Genomic DNA, 18,801 nt, shown 5'->3' with positions numbered 1-18,801 from the left:
TAAACTATTAAACTAAACTAAATGCAAATGATTCATAAATCTTAAAACTATCAAAAATGGGGCTATAAAAAAACATATCTATTAGGGTTAGTCGGGTATCTACAAATATTATATTATTTATTAAAAAATATAATATTTAATTACAACAATTAACTTAATTACGGGTTTTTACAATACATTAAAAATTTTTTTTCTATATATATTTGCAAAGTACAATAAAAAGTAAAATTTTTCAGTGCTTTGAAGCTATTTTCATTTAAGTTGGTTATGAGTTACAGAAGTGTTTTCAATTTTGCAAATAATTTAGGCATAAAACAAAACAAAACCATTTCAAGTCTAAAGAGAGTTTAGAAAAAAGCTAAAATCTCCCATGTGCCAATTCCCATTGTAAGCTGATCGTTAACAAACACTTTTAACTTGTATACCCCTTACCAAGAATATTGGGAAAGGGATATAATGCTCAACTACAACAAAAAATTAAGAGAACAACAAAAGTTAAACTCAAAATTGATTTTATAAAAATGTTATATATTTAATATTTAATAGTTGCATACATGCATATGTTTCAAGAAGATTTCCTGTAGAGTTTATAATAATAGGCACGGAATGCAAGATAAATTATACAGGGAATTTGCGAGTCGAGTTTTTACGTAACGCATGCTATGCTGATGCAAATAAATAGGTGAGCAATGAGCTCACTAGGGACTCCAAAAGAGTGCTAAAAGTGCGGCAATAAAAATCACAGCGCTCTGCGTAGAGTCGAACAGAATCGTTAAATTTGTAGAAAATAGTGTGAAAATCGACACATACATCTATGTGTGTGGGTATGTACAGAGGGGAGCTAATATGTAAAATAAAAGAAACTTTAAATGGCACCAGTTGAATTTTGGACGGCTTAATGCTTGAACGCTTGTACAACACAACCGAAGACAGTTTAATTACGGCGTGAAGTTGTCCGCACAGTCTGTCGTTTGTTGTATTCACAGCCGACCGATCCGGTCAAACATATCCAACATTCAACAGCAACTTGGAAGTTTAGCCATTTTTTTTTTTTTGTAGGTTTTGTTTTACCCTTTTGTTTCATAGACTTTAGACGCGATTTGTTACCCTAGTTTAATGGGGCTTTAATGCAAGCGTGAATCATAAAATCACAGCTTGATGGTGTTGCTCATGTCAGCTGAATACGAGTCAGAGTACTCGAACGTCAAGTCTGTCGCTGACTTATGAGTGGGTGCTTAATAATACTAAAATGCATTGCAAATTTCCCAGGCTCTTGGCCCTGAGGGATCAGGTGTCAAGCACTAGCTTAATATTTAAAAGGAATCATGTATTATGTGCTTAAAGAAATGCAATGCTTACTCAATTGATTTGTTAAACTGGCTAATTGAAACACAATTAAACTGAAGAAGAACATTCTTAAAAATTATTTAAAGCTGAATAATCAATCATACATAGTTTTCGTTATTTTCCCTCCAGCCTTCAAAATTTCCCAAGCAAGCCATTAATATTGGCCAGCATTTCTAATTACCAGCAAAGGCATTTCATTTGCTAATGACTAATTACTTTGAATTACGAATATACTGGCAGGATTTTTATGGCTTTGCCGAGCTAGGAGGCAATTTGAACTGCGGCGCCAATCACATTCGATGCATGCCTCATGCCGCATGCCCCAAGCCAGACCCCATGCCGTTTAAAGGACCGCCAACTTGTTGTCTTGAGGCCCACAACATGATCAACTGCCAAAGCAGTCAAATAAATTAATTGCAGAAGAGCAACAGCACGAAAGGATGAAACCAAAAGAAATGCCACAGCTATGAAAATTGCTTAATTAGATGCTAAGAGAGAGATAAGGTCGATAGCAGATCACCCAAGTGTATTGGCCAGTTGATCGCTTTATTAAACCAACACACACGCACACACACACAAAAAGAAAACAAGTTGCATTTTAAATCAATAACTTTGGCAATTAAATACCAAGCGGTGGTCCAGTCAAAGCAACGCTTAATAAAGTTAGCATTTGTCTTGTCAAAAATTTATTGGCATTTTGTACTCCTTAACGTTTTAAGCGTTTCGCCGTTGTTGTTGTTGTTGTGGTTGTTGTTGTTGTTAAACGATTGTGATCTCTGGTATGCCGCCTCATTTTAAACTGACCGCCAGCAGCGATTGTTGTGGACATTTTTCTGTACGATGTTGTTATTCCCAAAGTTGTTGTTGCTGTTGTTGCTGCTGGGGGTACAATTAAAAGACATGAAGCGATTGCCATTCGATTGGCATTCATTTGACTTGATTGCCGACAGTTAACAATTGCGACTGCGACTGCGATTGCGATCTGTCTGGTTGATAAGCTTTGCCGACAGTCAATTGCATAGTTTTCACCTTTTGCCTCATTGCGAATTGATTAACTTATGCAAATGCTCAAACTGTTGCCACAGATCTCACAATCACACACCCCCAACCAAGTCGAGGACGGAAGAGTCGCAACACTGTGACAAAAGGCGTTGGCATGCACGCTCCATGACAGGCCTAAGCTCCCCCCAGCTGCCCCCTCTGTGAAACTGTCTTGGCTGATACTTTGATTTTTATTTCTTTCATTTCATTTCATTTTTTTTTTTTTTTATTTTTGTAATTTCCATCAAGCGGCGCTTTTTGGCCAACAGACATGGCATGGCATAAAGATTCTCATGTTTTACTTTTTGGCCAGGTCCAAAGTGACGCCGTCGTCGTCGTCGTTGGTGTCGGTGGATTTTCAATTTCTAATGTAGTGCACGTTACGCCCTGAAGGGATTTTTATTTTATACTTTTCAGCTTTACGGTTTTATTTATGTTGCTATTGACACAGTGAACAAAATTGATAAAAAAAATTTTAAAAATTGCTTGATTCAAATATCAAAGGATAGAAAGACGATTGCTATTGCAATTGTGTTAAAATTGTTAAGTTCCTTATTTGCTGGTACATTCGATCACTAATTTAATATATTAAATTATTTTTATTATTTATTATCTAAATATATATTCAAAAACCATTGGTATTTGTATCAGAATAAATTTTAATTTGCGAAATAAATAAATTTTAGATACCAGATCAACATTATCAAAAAATACACTTTTCTCTTGGAAGCCGATTAAATTTTAATAAAGCTATGACAGTCCAAAGTTTAAAAAAAAATTAATAATTGATAAATATATATTTTTCAAAAAAATTTTAAATACTAAGTTTGAATAACTTTTAAAATACTTAAATAATCTATTCTTTCGAAATAGCATATGCATTAGTTAACTCATGAAAGCGTTAACCTTATATTTATAATGTTTTTAAAAATTAGTTATTGCATTTGAAACTTGCCCCACTGTGCAAGGCATCAGACGCCATATGATGACAAACTTCAAAACGATTGCATGCAATATTTGTTGTTGTCTATTTTATGATTGTTGGTTTCTTGTCGATGTTGCAGATGTTGTTGTTGTTGTTGTTGCACACTTTTAGTCATCACCATGTCAGCGGCCCAGACAACGATCCAAACAATCAAAATGATATGCAAATATATGTAAGAGTACCGCTACGAAAAAGGCGTGGGTTAATTGTGACTTTATCATACGACGACGACAGCCAAAAGGAACAATGAAAATTCGCAATCGAAAGGAAAAAATCAAATTTATTACAAATTTAAGCATAGAAACCAACACCACGACATCAGCAGGGGCAACCCTAGCAACGACTCTACAACTGCAACTTGCAACGGAGTCGCGACGATGCGGCAAGTTATAGATTTCGTCATAGTTGTCAGAGGTGGCAGCAAGGGATATGAAAATCTGGAAATCTGGAAATCTGAAAATCTGAAAATCTGAAAATCTGTTGTAAATAAACCTGTCAACCGACACCAACGCGATACACTGTGAACTACGAACTTGCAGACCGCCCAGACCGGCTAAGGTGGGCGGTAGTTTTGAAGGGGGTGGGCGTGGACAAAACTAATTCCGTTGAAATACATAAAACACATTAACACAGGCACCGGCACTGAGCAGGGAACAGTAAAGGGAACGGGAACGGAAATGGTCGCATGCATGTCAAGTTTTCCCATAGCAACCAAACGAAAGGCCCTCAAGTCGATTCCAGATTTGGACTGAAGCGTAACATATTCCAAACTTTAATGCAAACAACAACGTCATCATCATACATACATAAATACATACAGATATATACAGTCTATGAACTATGGGTGCTAACAGTTACAGTAACAGTAAATCTAACCGTAACCGTAACGATAACGATAACGATAACCGTAACCGTAACCGTATCCATCTTAGACACACAATTCCTGCCTGTAGACGAGACGAAAACCACGACCCACATATTCAGCATCGGTGCGAAAGGGCAACACAATGGGTCCAGCGGCAATATCCCTCACTGTGGCATGCATGGTGAAGTCTTCATTCTCGATGCCATCGTTCAACCTCTCCCCGCACAGCCGCACCGAATTGACAGCTATGAAATCATCTGGGCAATTGAAGATGCCAGCGCCAGCCTGACCATCAGCCACTAGATCATTCTCAGCTGCAAAGAAATCACACTCAAGTTAGAGCTCTTCAATACCATTTACATATACTACAGTTATGACTCACCCTCATCCTTGTTGATGATCTGAAAGTCGGGTTGATCGCCACCCAGTTGCTCTGTATTGTAACTCACACTACATACATTCTTGGATCGTGCCAAGCAAATGGCATAATTTAGATTGTTCTATAAAGAATTCAATGACATATCAATCTCAAATGATTTAAGAATTGCTACGCATTACTAACAAAATAGGTGGCCTCGCGATTATACACAATGCTGCCATCCACATCATAGTTGAAGGACTTGATAATACCCTCACCATCGCTGAAATATTGCAGGCAATTATCTGGTGCAAGATCGTCCTCAATTTGACTGATCTTGATATTGAAAGATCGTGCTCCGGTTGAGACCTTGACAAATACCGATAGATATACCTTGCTCTCATTAGAGTCACCGACGTGTACATAAACTTAGAGTTAAGTATGAAGAATTAGTGTAAGATTAGCTGATCTTGCAGTTGGTACTCACTGTGTTGACCCGTATTGATGCCACATAACATGGGTATACGGAAGTTCGGATTATGTCCAGATATAATGAACTGATCATCTAAGCAGTCGCCATTTGTTGGACGACTAAGCTGAAGAGATAGGAAATATATAGATCAGATGAAGCCATTAGAAACATTAGAGAAATTGATTTTGTATAATAAAGTTTTCAATGATCAAATGAATCTAATCTAACTTTAAATCAGTCATTCAGTCATCCTGGGGATCTTACGATTGAGGAATCTACTGATCGGAGAGATCTGTTTATTGTCCATCAAAAATCAAAAAGAACTAATGATTCAGAGGATCTACTCATTATCGATCAATACGATCTACCGATCAAGAAGGTTTCTAACAAGAATTAATCATACATATTTTAATATGTTGAAATACCTCAAACATTTGAAAATCGAGACGCAGCTGCTGCACACCTTTTCTCACATTAACGATCAGTACACAGATCATCATTTCGCGCACCGGTTGCGGATAGTTGGGACTCTCGAAGTACACGGTCTGTTGGCTGGTAACATCACCGCAACCGTTAACAACTGAAAGGGAAAGCACAAAAGCATGAGATCAACCACAAACAGCCACTTGTTGAACACTTCATATTGGTGATCAGATTGGTGGGGATCAACTTGTACTCCTACTCACAGATACAACAGGCGCCAACACCGTCGGCACAGCTTTCGGTGGGAATGCCACCTAAGCTTTTGCACTCGAATTCGTGATAGCATGTGCCCTCCATGGTGCGTATGTCACCAATTGAGACACTACACTTGGTGTTCGGAAACTTGATCACTTCGAAGAGACTGAGAAAACCTTTGCCCTTGGCTTTGGGTGCACCTGGTTGCTTCAGTATTAGATTCGCCTCGACCGGTGAGCCAAAGATGAGCTGCTTCAACTTGTTGGCCAGTTTGCCGGGAAATGTTTGTGGCTGCATGATGGCGGTGCGAGTGCTGGAGGGAGTGGGTGGCACTGATGGTCTCATCGTAGGTCTTGGCGTTGGCATTGCACTCGGCATCATGTCAGGTGTGGGCATCATGTCCGTGGAGGGCGGTGGATCAGGTGGATCTGGCAGTGGCTCCGTTGTCGGACGCATTGGGATCGTTGGCTCCGGTTCATCAGGTGGCGCGATTGTCGGAGGTTCTGTTGCCATTTCAGGAGGTGGTGCCATTGTCATTTGTGGCTCCTCCTGCTGAGCAATCTTCAGTGGATGAAATCCCGGCTGAAAGCGTAACGTGTAGTGGAAGCCAATGCCATCGATGACCATGCCACCAAATCGTTGTGGAGATGATCTATTACTGCCACGCCTGCCATTCCTTACGCCCATTGTCACAAACTCACGTTTATCGTGGTGGGCAACAGCCACGCCCACATAATAGAGCGTCAAAACGAGAGCGCTTATCAACGCATCGCGTTTTAACAACATTATTAACGGAACTCCAGTCAGCGACTGCCTGCAACATGCCACAAGCTCCAATCTCGACAATTGCTGTGGCAACATCATCTGACGCAGCAGCAGCTGCCACAACAACTATGTTACTACAAGTTATTTCTTTGGCTTTATTAGAGCATTAATTGTTGTCGTCGTTGTGAGACTTTTCCCGCTTTTCCCCAACTTGAAGGTTGCCCAACCTTCACTTTTGTCGTATTTTCTTACGTTCCTCGACAGTCAAATAACAAAGTCACGCTATTGTGATCTCGCACATATATATGCCCCACGTTGCAGGTGCTTGCAACGTGTGGCTATTACAACTGTTGATGTCCCAAAGTATGTGAAATATTTTTGCAAATAGCCTCAAAATTGTTCAGCTCTTAACTTTGGTCTGGGAAATACTTAGAATAGGAAAAATGCTGAGAAAATGAGTCGACATAAAGCAAATGAATGTCAACCACAATATGCGAGATATACTTACAAAAAATGATTGCTTTTAAACAATCGTTGATTTTTGCTTAACAATTTAATAGTCAGCTTTAGATGAGATGTCTTTAAAGAAATTTCTTCTAAAGATATATTTTTCTAAATTTGTGAAAAATTCATTATATAATAAATTACGTTGTGAATACATTTAGATAAAAAACAATTTCTAAACAGCATACAAACTATTATTAATGTTATATTCTTATAATTTTATTTCCGTATATAAAATATTTTTCATTGTTGTACTTTGTATTTGTGTATAAAAAAAGCTTGTTTTTGGTAAGATTAATCCGTATTCTTGTAAATATCTAAAACACTTTTACATATTTCATTTCTTTTCCTATCATTTTTTACAAATCTCGATGTGTGAGATCTTTGGAACATTTTTAATTTTTCAACAAACAGAACTTTGTCAAATTATCCAAATTATACCAAAAAAAAATTATTAATTTTTATATACTTGATTAAAATTTAAAAAGTTTTTAATAAAAATTAAAATGTGTTCTCCCTGTGGACCGTGCAGCCCCTGTGATCCTTGCTGTGGACCTTTTGAGTGCTCGCCAAAGTGCTACAATGCCGCACAATTGGAGGCTTTGCCACAATGTGCACCTCGGATTCCGCCACCGTTCCCCAAGTGCATAACGGTACAGCAGCCCCCTCGTCTGATATGCAAGAAGAGGGTTGTTTTCACGGAGAAAATTGTACCGGAGCCGATGGTTGTTAATCGCTGTAGACAAATCACAGTGCCCAAAGTTGTAGATGCGACTCGGGTTATCAAAGTACCAAAACTGATTTGGGTGTCGCAAATGGTTCGGGAACCTCGTGTCATATACTATCCGTCCATGATTCCGGATCCTTATGTCGTCTGCTACCCGAAGCATGTGTGCGAGCCCAGAGAAGTCTGCCAGTCTATATTGTGTCAACCCAAGCCACAAACTATTGACATACCGCCTCCTAGAGAATACTGCTGTTACCCCAATGGACCTATCAATTACAAACCAAGTGCCGCCTGTCCTCCCTGTCCAATTGGACCATGTGCACCTGGTGGTGCGTGTTGTCCGCTGCCATGTTTCTCCACCAATCAATATCCCGTATGTGAGACACGCTGCGGTCCCTGTGGACCCTGTGGACCGCGTGGACCAGGACCTTGCGGACCAGGACCATGCGGGCCAGGGCGCTGTGGACCATGTGGACCCTGTGGACCCTGTGGCGGACCCTGCGCTGTACCTAATTGTGGGCCGTGTGGCTTAACAATGCCTTCAGGACCCTTTATACCCGCACCTTGTGGTCCATGCGGTAATGGAAATGGACCATGCGGCCCCTGTGGACCATGTGGACCCTGCTCTCCCCCCTGTCCATACGAATCGCCTGAGTGTGGACCATGTTATCCATGCGCTCCAACTCCATGGAACACACATTGTGGACCTGTTGGGCCGTGTGGTCCTCAAGTACCGTGTGGTCCCTGTGGTCCTTGTTAACCTTTGAAATAACACTTTCGTTCGAAATTCAATTTACGCGTAAATAAATTTACTATGCTGTTAATTGATCATTGATAGCTTTGCTTGGGATTATACTCCGTAAAATAATGCACGACTTCAATATTAGCCCAATGTTACTCTAGTATACTGCAATTCAAGTAATTCTTTTGATAATACAACAGTAACATTCACTTATTTTATTTTGACCAAATGGAAGATGGCATTTTTCCAAAAAGATGTCTTATTGCTCGCCTACACCACATAAGCTATGTTGTGTAAAAATTTCAGCCTCATAGCTCTTACCGTTTGGGCGTTGACTTTGGGTCTGAATGTATTGTATTTATTCTTATTTCTTTTAGATATAATTTTTGAATTTTTAATTTGAATTTCAACCTTAACAATTTGTATTTTTAATCATTAAAAAATTAATTCACTAATTATTTTTCTGCTTTAAATATATATCTTTGTAATTTTTTTTATAATTATTCAGTCTAATACTTGTACTAGGGTAAGTGTTTCTATATTAAAGTTTTTTCAAAGTGTTTGCTTAAAATGATCTATTGTATGTAAATCAACAGCTTAGACTTTGATCTTTGCATGAATGAAGACGCATCCACATGATTGATCACGAAATGGATAAACCGGCATTATAATGCATTGAAAATAGCACTCGTAACAGTTGATAATGATAATGCTTAAAGCAAAACACCCGCATTGTCTCCACATCTCATATTGAAATTAACGTGCTCAAATTTGTTTGTCAAGTGTGCAATTATTTATAGTCTTAGCCAAGTTGTTAAGCTGCTTCCAGCTGCCAATTGTTATTGTTGTGGTTGTCACTAGTGCATAATAATAATAATAATAATAATAATAATAATACCAATTGCAGTTGTCGTTCGTTGCTGGCGTTGCCAACAATTAACAAGTTTAACCTTGTTGTGCATGATGCATTTGCTGATAATGACAGAAATGATGATCATTATGATCGTAATGATGATGCACTCGCGTTCGCATTCATGTGCATAAAAAGCTGCTAAATGAATTTTGAGTTTCGTTTTCATTTCGCCGTCTTACTCAAGACAACTTCGAACGTATTTTGCAATTAAAATGATTTCCATTTGAGTATCTCGTGTGTTGACTGTTTTCTTTTGCTTGATTTGAATGAGACAACGTTAGATATTGATACTTATTACCCGATGTTAGTCATTTGCATATTCAATTGATACTCATGGCAATACTCTCATTAGGAACTATTAATTATGAAAGTATTAATTGATTTGGAATCTGATGTTGCAATCGAATACAAACATCGATTCAAGTAACGAGTCATCGTTTGCATTTACTCGTAATTTATTTGAAAGTAATTGTATTTAACGCAACTGACATCGATGAGATTGCCGATACTCTCATACTCTGCAAACAGACAGACGATCGCTGTCTATCTCTGAGTTATTCAACTGCTAAGGAGCACTCAAGTTTATGCAAGTATTATTCGTACTCGCACAAAACTAGTTGCCATTTGCATATATTTATTTATTGCTATTGACACTCTGCTTTTAGAAAGTTATAGTTGCAACACGACAAATTACGAAATGAAATTAGTAAGCAGTCAAGTTTGAATGTGATTTTAGCATTTAATTATGATCATAATCTTAGAAATCTTAAGCATAATCTTAATGCTTCCGGATTGACTTTGGAAATAGGGCTCATTATCTTTGCTCATTATATATAATGTAAATCAAATGATCACTAGTCTAATCATTTTTAATTAAGTACATTAAGATGTATTTCCCAAAACTGATCCTCTTTCTGTGTTCTTATTTTGACACTGTAAATGCAAGCGTCGTATAGAGAGAATATTTATTTATTCGGAACAAGAAAAATAAGTAACTGAACATATTTTAATACGTCACTTTGTTTATAACTGAATTTGAAACGTTTTTAAAGCTTAGAATACTGATGGTCACAAATGTATTTATTATTTTTTGAGCTTTCTTTAAATATGCATATTAAAGCTTATATTTCATATAATTACTGTTTAAGAATAGTTTTTAATTCCTTTAAAATATATAAAAAAGTAAATTTGATAAAATACACTGTAAAACGAAGAACGAGATTGCAATTGATAAAAGTACTTGACAAATACAAATCGTTTGGAATAGTTTGCCATATTATCGCAGATACCAATGCTGATATTTGCACAACACTCGAACAGTGTTCAGTATTGAGCTGCTGATACTCTATATGCATCCATCATCATCATCTCTCTAAGCCATTGCTGCCTTGATGTCTGCTCTTTCGACGCCTTATAGCGAACCACGTACAGACAATTCCCAGCCATTAATTGAATCAAATCGAACGTTACGCATGCGTCACGCCAAATGACAAAGGGAGCCGCCAATGCTCCAATGGCATCAACTTGGGAGAGTCAAACACACATATGTTTTCTGTTGATGACCATGTTGCTGAGATCAGAAGTGAACTCGAACTCGAACTGGGACTGGATTTGGACTTGGAAGAGAGTTCAGGGAATCCAGGGAGTCCACTTCAGACAGCAGCATTGTGTGCACATTATTGTTATTGCTATTATGTTATGTATTTGTATGGTCTAAGTGGAAATCGCAGTTGGAGCACAAGAAGAAGACGACGAGTGGGTGTTGAAGGCGGATGGTGGAAGGGATGAGAAAAACTGGATGCTGGCTGCTAGCACTTGGCAACCGGCAAATCAAACCGTGGTAAGAACCCACTTAATTGACATTTAGTGGACACTCGATTGCGAACGCGAATGCGAATGCAAATTCAAATTCAAATTCAGTTGAGGATGTGCAGCAGCTGCAAAGGCGAGTGCCAAAGAGAAGCTGCGTTAAACGGCATCCGATGAGCATCAGCAATAAGTACGAGTAGTTTTCCTTTTGGACTGCTGTCCATTTATTGAATGGGCTGGCATTCTCTAATGCGACTTCAGCTCCAAAAGCCACGCCAATGATGACGTTGATAATGAGCATGTTGCCTCCTTGTTGTTGTTGTTGTTGTTCTAGCCATGATTTCTAAAGATGCAACAGCAACAGCAGCAGCTACAGACATCATTACAATATAATTGATGGGTTATAACCCACTAACGGTAAATTCGAAAATATTTTCCATACATTTTGGCTTTTTGACCAAGTTGATGGCGAGTTCTTGCGTTTTGGCTTATTGCACAGACAGCCAGTTTTTTTTTTTTTCATTTAGAAATTATTATTGTTCCATTTGACAGCTGGCAAGTTGTGCGTATGCATATGCATATGGGATTTACCTGTAATGCCACCAAATCGGCTGGGAAATGTGCGCATTTGACATAGAAAACTACTTAGAAGATTTGCCATATGAATACTTGTCTATAGACTAATCCAGCTGATATTTAACACATATCTTTAGCCAATCCTTCACTGACTACATTGCAGATTCAATGCCAAAATCATACAACTTTCAAGATCTCGACCTGCATAGCTTTTGGACCGCAACATGGCAACAATTTCATTTCACAAACCAAAAAAGTAAGCAAACCTTTAATTTCAATGTCATTTTTACCGAAGCAAGGGCAAAAACAAAGCGTTTATTATCATGAAAATCGATGCATTCAGATACAAAAACTGCAGAAAATACAGAAAGCTCTTTGCGGTTATAGTTTTTTAACCTTTTTCATAATGTTTTACGTTTTTGTTGTAGTCTTAGTTATAATGCCGCCTTAACCGCAACTGTGACGCCTTTTTACACACTGTACCCAGTGAATATTTTAAAAAGAGAGTATAATAGCTATGTGAAAGTGTATGCAACAAGAGGAAGGAAACTTTACCGCCACTATATTCCCGAACAGAGTCAAAAGGAGAGACGATTTGACCCATGGCGAATATAAGAATCTTATTACAGAGTAACCAAAAGTCAACCATACTCAAATTTTTCAAAAATAAATATACTTTTTTCTTCATTTTGACTCGCACCAACAGCCAGGTAAAGTTAATTTAATATTTTATTATTTATTGAACTTAGCAAAAGTACCAGGAAATGTTTGCGGACTAGATTTTTAAAATTATTATATATTAAATTGTTATTAATTGTTTGATTAAAAAATATATTAGCTCTGAAACAAACCAGAATACAAAATGAACCAACAGTTTTTGAGTCTTAAGTTTTTAATCCTGTCTAAGAATAGGGCTATTTAGTTTAAAATATGTATAAAATGTATTTATAATATAAACATTTTTGTATGATCATATTTACCTATACACGGCTTTTATTATTAAGGGATTTGAAAAACTTGAATGTAACTATGTTAAGCCTTCTACCTCTTTAATAAAGTTGAAAAATTTAAATAAGGTTCCTCCTTCGTTTTTTCTATCAGCCGAATTTTTAAAATGGGATTTACAAAAAATCGAAGCCAAATTGTTGACTACATTATATAGGAACTTCAATTTGCTTTAACTAGCAATGGGGATTTGGTGCATATATTTTAATCAGCTAACCAGATTGGTCGTTATTTATTGTAGCGCTCCGAAAAGTGCGTCCTAGCCTATTAATGCATCAATTGGCTAATTTTGTGTGCCGGCCTTTGTTGCCAATTGGACCAAAAACGGATGCTTGGCGGAAGCTTAGCTTGGTTTTGGTCAGCTTTCATTGTTGGCCACCGTTGCGGTCGTTTCGGCCATTGATTGTAGGCTTTTTGCGGCAGCACGTTTGTGGCAACACTTGCTGGCTTTGTTCTGCGCCTTTGACTCCTGTGCGTGGCCACCAACCGAACATTGATCAAGATCCATAATGAGCGATAACTGCAGTTGCGTTTTTTTGCTTTGTGGCAAGCATTATTTTTTGTTTTTCTTCGCTTTGCTTTTGTTTCGTCCTGAGATTGAACGCGGTTTTTCTCAAATGCCTCCAAAACGTTACGTATGTGCGAGTATCTTTCGGATGCAGAGCAAACATCCGCATATCGTACGGATCGTATAGCTAAATGTTGCATGTAGCGGCATTTTTTTCTTGTAGTTGTTGTTGTTGTTGTTGTTGTTGTTGTTGTCTCTGTGGCACTGCAAAATTAAACTGTTAACTTGCCATGTTTAGCTGCCATTGTTTTGGCCTGTCCTGTCCTGTCCTGTCCAGACATTGTCTTAGCTCGTGGGTTACATATGTATATGCCTCGCAGTAGCAAGTAGTATCTATGTATCTGTATCTCAGTATCTGTGTATCTGGTATCTGTATCGCTATCTAATCGCTTTCTAATAGCCTCAGCTAGCCTGGCGATCTATGTTACCTGTCAGCGCCGCTTGTTTGCTTAATAGATTTCTGCCTAACCAATTTTTTTTGGTTTTTTTTTTTTTTTTTGTTCAGCCCGCCAACCTATTTTAAACATATTAATAAATTAGAAAATCTTTTTGCTGCTGCTGTTTTTCAATTGCTGTTTTTTTTTATTGTCTATTACTGGCCTTTAAACTTTAATGCCTGTTGCATGTTGATCGGCGGATTGTCTGCAAGTTGTTGTTGGCCAAAACAACCTTCAAAATTAAGTTGTCTCAGTTAGTTATTTATTTTTAATTACTGCCAGCATGGATCGCAGCTGAATTATTGTTGTTGTTTTTGTGCAGTTGCCGTAATTAATTACCCATTGAAGTGTGATGAACTTTAAACGGATAACGATAGTACTTAGTGGTAACTTCTTAGATCTAGGATTTTAGCAGACAAATTGTGCATAAATCAACAATTGGCAGCTCATTTGCTTTATCGTGAGAAGATTGCTAATATAATAGCTTAAGATGCGATAAAAAAACAGTAGTTGTTTATACTAACTCGAGCATTAGCAAAACGATCTAAAATAAAAGTCAACAACTTTTTTATTAATTTTTTTAAAAAGTTGAGAATTGTTAATAATATAAATTATAATTATTATATTCAGAATTCATTTAAATTCATAAATTAAGCCGCGAAAAAAAATTATTTCAGTTGAACATTTAATAAATAGATGAACTATTTTCAACACATAATCGAGAAAATGAGAAGAGATAAGAATTTATTATTGAATCAATTTACCGGATGCATCTATTTATTGCTTCTTAATTGAAAGATTCACTGCATACTCCGCTGTCCAAAATTCTTGCATATAACATAGCCAATTATAGAATTATTTCGACTATTCAAACAGAAATGAAATTCAAATTGATGCCTGGGGACTTTCCTCCAGTTAATGCATTTCCGTCAAGTCGTTAGCTAAATTATGCAAAAATTATTACATTCAATATGTTAGAGTCATACATCAAGCATTTAGCAACTTTCTACATCTGCATAATAAATTGAATACATCAGAAACTATAAATAATTGCCAACAACTGCAAACAAGCAACAAGTTCAGCCAACAAATGAAGAAATTTTGTTAGAATTGCGATTTTTGAAAAATGTACAAGCACTGTGTATGTGTTGTGCGTGTGTGTGTGTGTGTGTGTTGTTGTTGTTGTTACTGTCTCACAGCGAAGGCTAATGGCCCCAAAACAACAACATACCAAAAACAACAACAAGCTTACAAGTTGGCCTAGCTGTGCGAGACAAGTGCAGGTAACACCATCACCTGTTGTCGACCTGTACAGTGTACACACACGCCAAACGAGACAAAAATATCTCACAGGTAAATCCCAAAAAATAATGGCGAAAACTTAAAGCTCAGTTATAAAATATAAAAAAGGCAGTAACAAAAGGTGTCGTAAAAATTAAATATAAAAAAAAATATCAAATAAATGTTGAGTATATAAAATCAATAGCATTTAAATATTTTTATGGAATAATTCATTTATTTATTAAGTGTCAATTAAGAACAGTTGACTTAAGTTAAACTTAAATTAAATGACAATTTAAAGCTGCAATGATTAAAAAAAAAACAAATTAAACATCTAAAAGTATAAAAAATGAAAGCATAAAAATATATTAAATAATATAGTTGTTAAAAAAGAAACATTTGAGTAACTGCAATGCCCCAAAAATATTTAAGTTGCAGTCTTTAATCATATCATAGCTTTTAAAGCTGTAGAGTATTGAGAGCTCCACCAAACCGCCACAATTTGAGACATGTGTGTGCCACAAGTCAGGAGATGACCGCGACCGCAACGTCGACGCACGACAGACTCAGAGTCAAAGGCAGAGACAAAGACGACGGCAAAGACCGAGGTGGAGGCAGTGGTAGAGGCCAGGCAATCGGCCAAACTGTCAGACATGGTGCGTTGTGTGCCAAAAGAGCAACCGCAGCAACAGGCAACGGACAACCTGCGACTTGCAACAGGCAGCGGGCAACTGGCAACTGGCAACTGCCTAGCAGCAGACAACGGACATGGACAGCCGACAGTTGAACAAGCAACAGGCGCAAGTCAAGTGAATGGCCAATGACCACCAAATTGGCAGTAAAGCATACAAAAATAACTTCAAATGGTCAAAAGGTTAACAAAATCAAGCAGTGTGCGCAAAGAACAAGAAGTGTGCGGTACCAAAGGGGGCAAAGGAAAAAGAATAGTAGAAGGAGGCTGGAGAGTAGAGGGGGAAGAGGAGGAGGAGACCTGGGCTGCTGTTGCTGCTGCAGCTGTCCACGCCAGTCAGCAGCAAGCGCAACATGTTGCCAGCATTCCGTCAGTTGTTGTTGTGCCTGTTGTTGCTAATGTTGCTGTTGTTGCTGTGGCGACGGCAGCAACATAATCCCCCAGTCGATGCATTTTTGCACAGACTCAACGAAATAATGATTAATGAGCTGCCTCATTACTTTGCGAAAATCAATGTCGCACATATTCTGCTGGCCCAGAAGGAAGTTGGCTGGGCACAGAGACTTTGGCCATGTTGCTGTGAGGCATGTTGCTGCCAGCTCGCCACGTCGTCGCATAATAAATCGATCATAATTTTACGAAGCCAACTTAAATATGAAAACGTCAACAATGTTTCTTATTATGATTGCGATTCTGATTTTGATTCTGTTGCTGTTCACAACATTCAGCGACAATCCTGCAACTCGCACACGATGTTGCCACAGATTCTTGATACTTGCCTGCACATGTGTGTTGTCAGCAACCTTGAAGCACGACACACACACACAGTCTCAACTCTGGTGATCGAGTGAGTGACTTCAACTCCAATTCCGAATCCAATTCTGAATCTGACTGATCTTGCAGCACTTGCAACTCGCGCATCGTGTTTTGTGGCTTCCTTTTAATTGCAGTTGGCTGTCTGGAGTCTGGAGTATGCGGCCTGTTGTGGTGCTGACTGATTTTATTTATTAAACTGTTGACATTCTGTTTACCGCTGTCGCTTTGACTCCTTTCGATGCCATCAGCCGATATCGATATCAACAGCTTTGGTGGCGCCACCAACGGTTAAATTTATTGCGCGCTTAAGTAATTGATTAACTAAAAGCGTCGACAGTTTGTATTATAAGCAGAACAACTTGCAAAATTACCAAAAGGGAATGTGTTACTAGGAAAAGCATGACTGTGGCATACCCTTTAAGAATCTTTTAAATTTTGGAGAAGGATCGATGAATAGTTATGTTCAATAATATTGTAAGATTTTAACATTTTTAGAATTATTTTATAAAAAGAGTTTTATCTTCTCATTAGAGATAGTGTCATTACAAATTTTTCACAGTTTTAAAACCAAGCTAAATTACACATCGATATACATGTAGAAAGTATCGAAATAACGAAAAAAAAATTAAATTAAATTAAAGGGTAAGCCCAAGCAGCCTTGGTTTGTATAGTTTCTTATCATAACTCATAAAAATTTCTTACTGAAAGGGTCATTGAATTTATTTGTTTTATTGAAAAATACCGTCACATAACGACTTCATAATCATTCGAAAAGTAAAAGTGTGAAATAATAAAATCCAGAAATAAACACAAAGACAGTAAAATTATTATCGTTTCAAATAAAATATTTATTTAAAATTCAGTCGAACGCTAAGATACCCGTATATTTATTGTTGGGACCCGCTCTCGTTGTTGAAGCCGATAAACCAAAGCGATTGAACTCTTTATCGCTAGGGTAATAAGAGTGAGCAAACAAATATTTGAAATCTTCAAGTAAAGTAGTGCCAAATCGAACTAGTTGAAAATATAACACGTACTTACACAATTTATGACCTTTATGAAAGTCTTTGGCTGGTTAAAGTTTACTTTTCCCACATGTGGAAATTTCCTTATCAACCACTTTCTATAGAGCGCTATTTCAATATCTAGATACTACAATTATATCAAACGGACAGAGCCAGATATTAAAGTCAACAACATTACATGATTATGATTGAGTTTTCTTGTTGTTGTCGGCGTCACAAACAAGTTGAATGGCATTGCAAATGCGCAACAAGAACTTGCAACAGCGGGTGAAGGAGGGGTTGGGGGCAGGACTTGCTTCAGTGGCAACAGCAGCCAAATGCCAGCAGCAGTTTGATTGTTATTGCCAATGAATGAATACACTTGCTGGCTTTGTCTGTGAGTATTGTCTGAGCCAGGCAACTCCATCTCCAGCTCCAGCAACAGCTCCATCTCCAGCTTCGACTTCGACTCAACTCGCCAGCGCCAGGGGGCATGCAACACATTTTGCGGTCTGTTGCTGCACTTGCTGCTGCAGCTTCTGCTGCCATTGTTTTCACTTGCTGCTGTTGCTTTTTCTGCCCTTTGTTGTTGCGTAAACCCAGGGGCTGTTGTTGATGTGGTTGCTGTCGTTGCCGTTGTTGCTGTTGCTGCTGTTGTTATGGCGCGTTTGGTATTTACAAATGTGTTGGCAATGAATTTGCCGCTATGCCACAAACAACAATTTCCGTTTGGCATTATATTGCAGCTCCATTCCATCCACACTCCACTCCATTTCCTTAGATCCTGCCACATACCACATGCAACACCAGCTCCAACTCCAACTCCAATTTGAGCTTCGAGCTCATATTGCCGTTGACATTTTCACACTTTCCATTGGAGTGGGAGAAAAACTCGTTAAGTTGCCAGCAGCTGCTCCCTCGTAAAGGGATTGCATTAATCCTTCTGGTTCTGTTTCCTTGTTTCCTGATGATTTATTGATGTCGCCTTATGCCTTTTGGTTTACGACCAGTTCCATTTTCGTTTTGACACCCAACTTTAAATTGAATTGCAATTTTCATGAGCTTCAAATTTATGTTTTTCCAAAAAAAAATTTTTATGTACCACTAACAACATGTAACGCACCTTTTAATTTTTAAAATTATTATCATAATTATATAATAATAATTATTAATAATTATTTATAAATTACATATCCAGAGTTTTCCAATTAATTAGC

The 18,801-nt window shown here is 37.8% G+C and overlaps 2 protein-coding genes across 2 annotated transcripts; one reads left to right on the top strand and one right to left on the bottom strand.

Moving 5' to 3' along the window:
• Nucleotides 1-4,166: 4,166 nt before the first annotated feature.
• LOC117792093 lies at nucleotides 4,167-6,532 on the bottom strand. The gene is made up of 6 exons (XM_034632058.1): nucleotides 5,755-6,532; nucleotides 5,494-5,648; nucleotides 5,084-5,192; nucleotides 4,801-5,024; nucleotides 4,621-4,738; nucleotides 4,167-4,552 (listed from the first exon to the last, which is right to left on the bottom strand). The coding sequence occupies exons 1-6, from the start codon at nucleotides 6,530-6,532 to the stop codon at nucleotides 4,302-4,304; spliced, it is 1,635 nt and encodes a 544-aa protein (XP_034487949.1). The 3' UTR covers nucleotides 4,167-4,301.
• A 970-nt stretch (nucleotides 6,533-7,502) lies between these two features.
• LOC117790698 (DBF4-type zinc finger-containing protein 2 homolog) lies at nucleotides 7,503-8,566 on the top strand. Its single transcript, XM_034630228.1, has one exon. The coding sequence runs from the start codon at nucleotides 7,522-7,524 to the stop codon at nucleotides 8,500-8,502; it is 981 nt and encodes a 326-aa protein (XP_034486119.1). The 5' UTR covers nucleotides 7,503-7,521; the 3' UTR covers nucleotides 8,503-8,566.
• Nucleotides 8,567-18,801: the final 10,235 nt, after the last annotated feature.

The sequence above is a fragment of the Drosophila innubila genome (genome assembly GCF_004354385.1).
Source record: "Drosophila innubila isolate TH190305 chromosome 3R unlocalized genomic scaffold, UK_Dinn_1.0 2_E_3R, whole genome shotgun sequence".
Classification (NCBI taxonomy): domain Eukaryota; kingdom Metazoa; phylum Arthropoda; class Insecta; order Diptera; family Drosophilidae; genus Drosophila; species Drosophila innubila.
This window is presented reverse-complemented; position numbering and strand designations above follow the sequence as displayed.